General features: G+C 32.7%; 1 protein-coding gene across 1 annotated transcript; it reads left to right on the top strand.

Annotated features, from left to right (window-relative positions):
* Nucleotides 1–367: 367 nt before the first annotated feature.
* LOC105334596 (uncharacterized) lies at nucleotides 368–8,896 on the top strand. The gene is made up of 5 exons (XM_034456953.2): nucleotides 368–592; nucleotides 5,388–5,438; nucleotides 5,800–5,902; nucleotides 6,217–6,318; nucleotides 6,914–8,896. The coding sequence occupies exons 1-5, from the start codon at nucleotides 583–585 to the stop codon at nucleotides 7,275–7,277; spliced, it is 630 nt and encodes a 209-aa protein (XP_034312844.2). The 5' UTR covers nucleotides 368–582; the 3' UTR covers nucleotides 7,278–8,896.
* The last annotated feature ends 254 nt before the right edge of the window (nucleotides 8,897–9,150 follow it).

Consider the following 9,150-nt stretch of genomic DNA (forward strand, 5'->3'; position numbering starts at 1 on the left):
TTCAAACAGATAATTATTTTTCTATTAACATTCAAACTCAAGCAACTTCACAAATATCTAAGACAAGTAAAGTAGGATACTTTAAAAAATCTTATTGAATATAGTTTTTATTTAACCGCCCCCCCCCCCGCAATTTTTCTTCATTTAAGATAGAAAAAAGGATTGGAAGAACAAATGTAATATGGAACTGTAAATGTTGGCCGGATAATGTTACGGTACTAGTATGTTTTTTAAGACACTCTCTGTGTTAGAATTCATAGTAAGTTCACAAAAAAAATATCTGTGTTATGAGGTAAAGATATTTTTGACATTACTTAGAACAACACATAAATATAACAGTCTTTATTCTGTAGACACTATCTGTATAAATCTGCTCACAAGAGAATAAATTTCTTCCTGTTCCATTTATTTTCATATAGCTCAAACAATAATGTTCTTGACATTATAATAGTTGTCAAGTGTGAAACAAGTTTGCTTCTTAAAACAAGTTAAACTCAATATCTTAAATACGTTTTGCTGTGTGCGTGTAATATATGTGTGGTTTTCCTGAAAGACAATATCATCAAATCAATTTGGCGGAAGATGCTGACATGTAAGTTAAAATCTAATCTTTAAAATTAAAACCAAGCATGGTCATTGACCTTACTATAACTCACTAGGCCTATCTGCATTAAATATGGGCTCTAAATGGTAGATAAACATTTGTCACTTATAAAAGTTACTAGATGATATCACGTGCAAGCGCGGGAATTAACACTTTACTCATTAAAATGATACAATGCTTAATATGACGATTTTTTGTTCATTTTTGTATAAACTGTGTCCCATTTTTTCTTATAATTGCTTTCCTTACCAGTGAGTCAGTTTATAGTGCGTCGATTCTCTTAATTTTGTTCTTTAGGTCAAATTTCACTATATTTTTTGTCACTGTTCCAAATAAGAATTTCAGAAACCTGTAAAAAAAAAGATGTCTCCCTCAACTTCCCCGATTTCTGCATACATCATTTTTTGAATATAGGTCGACGTAGAACACAATCTCTTCATTGTTTACAAATAAATGTATAGGATTTACTACCAATCTCTAGATTTAAATATGCGTGAAATAAAAAAAAAACCGCCAGTGGATTTATTTTATTTGCATATTTTTTAAACTAAAGTTGTCAGATACAAAGAACCTGTACAAGGGTTAATTCGGCCTTCACTTTCCGCCTTGACGTTAATTAGTCTAACCGTGTTCCTCGGCAACCGTTCTTGGAAGTTTTCATAAAAACTAAAAACATATCGAATTAATCCATTTTCTAAAAATTAAGTTTGTTTTCTAGTTAAGCATAGATTAGCTATCCAAGGTATCAGTTTGTGATGCATGACGAACTTATTCCTGTCAACCTGCGTCTATGGCTACCCCGTTCTGGAAAGTTCTATCAAATTTTCTCACTAGACGTCGTACTTTGCAAGAGTCCATCCATTAAAACTAAAAATTGCGCATTACAGAAACAAATTGACTCATTTAATTTCTGACAACAATTGTCAAATTCTTATTTCTGTGTAACACTAAATACGTTCCAAGTAAATATATTCACTCTTTACGTAATTATTGAATGTTCTTCCATTGCCCGCAAAAATTTTGATTCAAACTTCCATTGACTTGGATTCGCCAAAGCTGTCCACCACCTTTCTCTCATATTTTGCTAATTCGGGCTGTTGTATCAAAAATGAAAGTTGGTTTTTAATTTATTTCTCAATAATTATATAATGGGTAAAATTCAGTTATACCTTACGGACATCTTATCACGCGTGTTGAAAGACTAAAGGTATAAGTAGTTACTCTTTTGAGGGCGTTTTTTGGTTATTGGTGAAATGTCTTAATATATATGAATAGATAAGCATAGAATACAAGGTCACAGCCCCCGACGTAGACTTATTCTGAGAATTAGATACATAGGTATTAGTATTCATTGCAAGGACATCATTCTTAAAGATTTTGTAGTGAAGGATAAGATTTCAAAACACTTGAGATAAATGATAGTATTGCTGAGTATCATTTTTGATTTTGGTTGTTAAAAAGTTCGTTTGGATAGAAGGAACATGCACGGTATGAATTTAGAAAGCTCATTAATGATAACTCGCATGTACGATTCATAGTCAGAGCACTTGATTTTTCCTTCCCTCACACTTCATTTCAATGGTATAGTTCTCTGATGTTCTATTGGTTCTATAATTTACTTTTTCTCAGAAAGAAAGGAGGATCATCCTGTTAAAAGGAAGCAAACTCTTGTGTGAACTAAAAATTAAGGAAGAATGGATATTTTATAGACTTTATGCACATTACACGTACATGTACAGTGAACTCCAACCATCACTTATTTACTGCTTCTTCATCATTCTAAACAAATGAAGAATTTATCAGAATCATCTCAGTGCCTGTAAAACGTTTTATTCATGCTTCAAAATACTTAAAAGTTTGTCTTCCAGCATTCTGTTTGATTTCCCATGGGTATCAATTACATCGCATTGTTAGCAGACCAGTTCATTTATTTATATGAAGAAAAGTTAGTCAAAAACATGTACATGGCATAGGCGTCGTAACCGGGGGGGCTAGGGGGGGGCTTAGCCCCCCCCCCCACTTTTTTTGCAAAGTTATACCAAACCATTACAAACATAACATGATAGAGGGTTCAGCCCCCCCACTTTTTGTCGTAGGAAAGATTATTGTTCCTAAAGTTACCTTGAAAGATTGAGAAGTTAGATTCAGAAGCATACTAGCCCCCCCCCCCCCCCCCCCCCCACGGATTAGGAATTTCATGATTTCTGGAAAAAAATTTGGGTAAGTAATTTTTTTTTTTGGAAGTATAGGTATCCTCCCCCCCCCCCCCCCCCCACCCACGGATTAGGATTTCCATGATTTTTGGAATTACTTTTTTCTCAATATTTCTGAGGATTAGTCTAGCCCCCCCACTTTGAATTTGCTTCCGACGCCTATGCATGGAAAAAAAATCATCGCTGTTGCATTCAATTTGATTTTAAGGTATATTGACGACGTATTATCAATTAAGAATTTCTATTTCCATTAATACGTTGACTCTATATCTCTGAGTGAACTTGAAATAAAAGATACCACAATATCTGAGTAAATTGTTTCATATTTAGATATTTTACTAGAAAAAAACCTTTAGTCGTAACCTAACAACAAAGTTTTATAACTAAAGTGTTGAATTAATTCTTTCTATCGTCAACTTTCCTTACTTATGTAGCAATATACCTTCATCACCTGCATATGACGTTTTTGTCACTCAGTTAAAGCTAAAACGAGGCAACCTACTGACAAACAAGTTGATAAATCAGGACTATCAACAATCTCGATTGAAATCATCATTTTGCAAGTTCTATGTTCAATAAAAGACCGTGCTAGCAAACACACTAATGAATGCCGACTGACTGTTTTCATACTTATTGTTAGACCTTAATTAATCACCGAATTGTGTACACATTTTCCCGATTACGACAAGGAGTACAATGCGGGTGCTACAGGTCAGCAGGGGATGTTCATTTCTTCATGACACCTGAACCTACCTCTTATTTCTTTTAGAGGTTCTTGTTTGCCTTGCTCATGTTTTGTGTTTTTCGTTTGACCACTGTTCGTTATTCAGTAAAGTTCATTAAACGATTTCAAAAGTTTTACAACCAATCACTACATACCCCATTCTTGGCTCTTTATGTGAAGGGCTGTGGTATTATCCGTCATATCAAATAATATTACTTATTAGGTTTGTTACTGACTGTGTACAGAAATTTGTGGGGTCGGTAAAGTCCATAGAAGGCGAGGCGGAGCCGAGCCTTCTATGGACTTTACCGATACCACAAATTTCTTTACACAGTCAGTAACAAACCTAATAAGTATTTGTTTTGTCGAGGACCAAAAGTTTGATATGTAAACAAACAAAAGATAATACAAAATATTTAAATTCATAGCTTAATTCTCTAATTTTTTACCTTTCTCGTCTGTCGTCTGTGCAATCCTTGATGCCATATTTTAGGATCATAACATTACGTCACGGGCAAAGGGGGATCACTCTAAATATTTTGGGGCTTAAAAATCAAAGGTATGATTGAACATTTATGTAAAAAATCAGCTTAAATAACGTTACGTCCGTCATGTTGCCGTATAAATTTTGACGCTCGCCATTTAAAAAAATTTATAAGGCAATCACGTGACTCTATTCATCCAATGACGTCGAGACATTCCAGTCCGAGGCAAAAAAAAAAAATATATGATTACTGTTGACATGCAAGATAGCTATGTCAACATGCAACATAGCTATCCTGTCATGCAAGAAAATTGCAATCAATTAAGAATTATAAAAAATCTCAAAAATCTTAAATGTTGCCCAAATGTGTCTTCCAACTTGGTACATGCTTTATGTCAATATGCAAATTATTTATGTTAAAAGACGAGAAAAATATGTTGACATGCAACTTATTTATATCAATATGTAGCTTCATCATGTGACATGCAAGATAATATATTTACATGCAACATAATTATGCTAATTATGTTAATTATGTTCCTCTCTACAATAATTTGTAGCAAATAACTGAATAGAAATCCATTTACATAAACTATGCATTAACTCCTGGGAAAAAATACCATTAGAGTTGTTGTTAGGCTGTAGATGTGAAATACACTAGCTTTAAAACAGTTCTTGGAAAAAAAATAGAAAAGAAATTGATTTAGAAAACCTTTTGCTTGTTTAATCACAGACGAAGATTTCAATTCCTTGTTGTAAATAATGGGCATTGTCATATTCAGCAAATTTGTCGCTTTACTGCTTCTTGTTCTCTACCCAGACTATCATCCTACTTTCGATTGGAACAATCAAGGAAAGCCACCTTAACTTATTCACCTTATCTTGATATCTCTATTAAAGAAGATTGATATACATACAGGCAAGTTCTGCTGCCTTCTCCAATTGTTTTATTGACGTTATAAATATTTTTTGATCCACTAACATCTTTTTTATTCAATCGTAGTTTGAATAATGAAATATAATATCGATGTGTTTGCATTTTTTTCGTGTTTGTATGTCAATATTCTTCGACTTGAAGATTTTATCTCATGTTTGAAAATGTTTGAAAATGTTAATATCTTGATATCTTTGAACTTACGGTCGTATAGTTTATATTTAGAACATAACATCAAAACACCGATGTATGGTGTTTTTCTTAAAATATAAAGGAACTACATGAACTCCTTTAATCATCTTAAACGACAAAAATTCATTAATGTATATATATATATATATATATATATATATATATATATATATATATATATATATATATATATATATATATATATATATATATATATATATATACTGTTTGCTTAGTTGAAGCGACAGATTCCCCAGATGCCGATAAAGAGACAACATCAGAATCGGGTAAGGAATACAAAATTACAAAACACCACCTAAGTCACATGTATCTTTGCAAAAATTTGTTCATCGCAATAATGCACCAGAAGTCCATCGGTTGGATAGATTTTCCTCTTTCTAATAAATTTGAAACCAATTTATATACATTCAATAAAATATTTGTTATTTATTTGTTTTTTTTAAAGTAATTTCTGCTAAACCTCTTAATATTTTATTACGACATTTTAGAGACACTTTATACACCAATATGGAAAAGATTTTTTTTAACTTATGAAAACAATCTGCACATGTTTCAAATTTAGTTTTGTATTATATTTATAGAATTTTCTCTTCATGTCTCAATGGAAGTTTGTTATTTTCTTCATAGGTTCCTCCTTAATTGGACTCGTAGTTGTTATAGGGACAATTATACTAATAATAGTATTGTGTAGACGTTATAATGGATGTGTTTATCTACGTAGCATTTTTAGGTAGCATTATATATTCTATATCTTTCACTTATGTTAGCATTTTTTGTTTTGTTACTTGTTTTATTAACGATATAACACGTGTAAGGCTAATTTTTCTTCTTTTAAAAAAAAAAAAATGTTTTATTGTAATTAACCACTTTATATATCTCATTGGAATTACTTTTTCAAATTTATCACGCCTTCTTCTGAAAACTGTTAAGTAGATATCAATTAACAAATATTTCAAAAACATTGGATTATAAATTAAATAAAGTTTTATTTGTATTAAGTAACAAAATGCAAATTCATTTAAATATGAAGTAAATTTTTTTTAGAAATGCCCTGCATGAACCAGAACCAAGGATGTCTGCACCAAGGGATATTCATTTGACAAGAACTAATCAAGATCGAAGGCACCACCGTTCTAGAAGTGCCGGGTATGAAAGACGCCACGGTTCTAGAAGTGCCGTGTATGATTTCAACAAACAATGTGTTTAGAAAATAACCTAACTTTGTATTTTGACTTAAACTTACCCTACTCTGAAGGTTTTTTTCTCATTTTTTTTATTACAACGCGTAACAAATTGCTAATAATTTTGAATTTTGAATGTGCAAATGTTGAACACTCCTGTAATAAAAGCAAAAGTGAAAAAAGGTTACATATCGTGTACTTAATACCGTAACAATGATCTGATTTTCTAAGGCTTGTAATAGCCGGAGCAATAGGCCTTGTTAGCTTTGAAACGTTTCTTCCCAGTCATATGGCTACCAATAAAAAGGTCTGATTATATATTGAATTATATTGTCAACCAAGTGTAGAATGTGAAATTATAGATAAAGTAAAACACGTAATTCTTTTAGATAAATACAAGAATTTAAAGAAGTGGCAAATTTCATTTTTAGCATCATCGGACTCTCTCTCTCTCTCTCTCTCTCTCTCTCTCTCTCAATTTTTTACCAAAGTGGAGTTTTATCTACTAAAACGGTTCATGGATAATTACGTATTAATATTGATGTATTTATTCTTTAAAGGCATGCCTTTTCTGAGCCAGAGTTAAGGACAACTGCAACGCAGAATATTTATTACAGTGAACTGTCCAGAAACAATGAGTATCAAAGAGCGCCACCTAGCTACTGGTCAGTCTCGACAGACCAATCACCATACTCAGAGAATGTTTATAACAGCGAAATGAACAGAAACAATGAGCATCAAACAGCACTTCAAAGCTTACTGTCTTCGAGCGACCATTACGAAATAGCATCGGGTTCGACGATTCAATCTCCTTTCAGTTGCAAAGAGAGCGAGAAGAAGCTGCTGAAGATTGACAATGGTGAAGACGATACGACACGGAGCAAACACACCAATAAGAATCAGCACCCTGACGGACTCATGTAAAGCAGCTAGATATTACTCAGATTCTCCCTTACTGCAGCAACATCAGTAATTGTTAAACAATACTGATTTTCATAAAGATACATATGCCGTTTGAAATAAAAATTTAAAAATAAAGAAAAGGTTGCGTTCTTCCATTAAGCTACATCAGTTAAACACTTTTTAATAATCATACATTTTTAAATAAAACATATTTAAGATTATTAAATGTAAATTCTAATTAATTTATTTTACTAACAAGGTCGTTAGTAAACCCCCAATTTTGAAATATTCATAAGCACGTGATGTGACAAGCTAATTATAGAACGTACACAAGTTGTCGACGCGAAAACGTGATTGGTCCGAAGCAGTTGATAATTCGTTCAAAGAGAAAAGAAAGAACCAGTTTGACAGAGAACGTTGTAAAACAGCAACCTATATTGGAGACCCCTTTAAGCGGTAGACACGTGTGAGAGTCTTCATGTTAACTATGGGCTTACCGGCTTCTTGCTTTTGATAAGTGGCTCACACAGCGGAATGTTTTCTTTGTTAGATTAGATTACTCATAGAGGAAAGAAAGCTTTTGTGTATGGTACGATATACATTGTCTGAAAAGGATAAAACATATATAGCTTTCACTCAAATACTGAAAATCTGTTAATTGTACAGGTCATTCTCGATGGCTCGACCTTCGATCGCTCGATGTTCTTGATCGCTCGGAGTCTAGGGTCTCGATTTTTTCTCTATATAACTAAGCAAATTTTCTCTTGATTTCTCGAAATCTTAATCTCTCGAAACCCTTGATCCCTCGAAGTCAAACTGCAGCCCCTTTATTCATAATCTATGCTTTTTTACTCTCGATACCCGGAAGTCGCTGTGTATCTCCACGCGCTATACCTAATTTAACACATACTTGGTCATTTAAATGGCTCCAGGCGTTAGACCCGGGACCCGTGTCACGGGTTGTTTACTCAGGCGACACTTGTCCTGCAAGATGATAATTGTTTGATGATTGACCATACCGATACCTAATCTATAACACCAACCGTTTTACGATAATTTGGAGATGCAATGAAAATGAGAAATTAATTGAGACGAAACGATAATATTGAGCCATGGTCAAATTTTAGAACTATAAAACTGTAAAAGTTATGCTTATCATGCTATATATATGCTAACCTGTAATCATAAATCACCTATTGAAACTGGAAGATGAAATAACATAGAAAGATGTCATATAATTTGTTCATTATGTAATAAAAACACTCTGGGTGACGAATACCACAATGTTATGGAATGCCAGGCATTTTCTTTACTCCGCAACAAATAAATTGAAGAAAATATTCCACAAATGTTAATACTTATAAATTTGGGAACTTTATGAATACCAATGACATCGATTCATTAAAAGAATTGTCCATATTTGTTAAAAACAAATTAGCTCGTTTCATTCAACTCTGTACTCTTCCTAACTTGACCCTGCATTTGTACATTTGTAAATATTTTGTTTTTGTAACTCATGTACCATTGATATGGTTTGAGAGAAATAAACATTCATTCATTCATTCAGAATTATTGTCATTATAATGATTATTGCTGAACAAGTGCTTACAGCGGGAGATGGACCCGTAAAGTGGGAACAGTGGGTGATACTTAGTTATCTCATTATCACATGACGTCTCGCAGTCCAGTAGTACATAGCAATCTGGTCTTATTATGATGAATAAAATAAATAATTATGAATTTATTCAATATTTGTTTTTATTTAGTTTTTAAAACATCCAGTTCTGTATATCTAACTGAAAAGAAAACGTTTTTAAAGCACGTGCTTAAGGTCAATCAGCACTAAATAAACGGCTTAATCATAACATCCGGTAAGACTAATTTTATTTTTTAA

Source organism: Magallana gigas, chromosome 7, assembly GCF_963853765.1.
Source record: "Magallana gigas chromosome 7, xbMagGiga1.1, whole genome shotgun sequence".
Taxonomy (NCBI): domain Eukaryota; kingdom Metazoa; phylum Mollusca; class Bivalvia; order Ostreida; family Ostreidae; genus Magallana; species Magallana gigas.

Excerpts from the sequence above, each read along its gene's own strand:
- LOC105334596 (XM_034456953.2), top strand. Across the intron at positions 5,903-6,216 it reads TATCTACGTAGCATTTTTAG|AAATGCCCTGCATGAACCAG; the intron begins GTAGCATTATAT and ends AATTTTTTTTAG. Across the intron at positions 6,319-6,913 it reads CACCGTTCTAGAAGTGCCGG|GCATGCCTTTTCTGAGCCAG; the intron begins GTATGAAAGACG and ends TATTCTTTAAAG.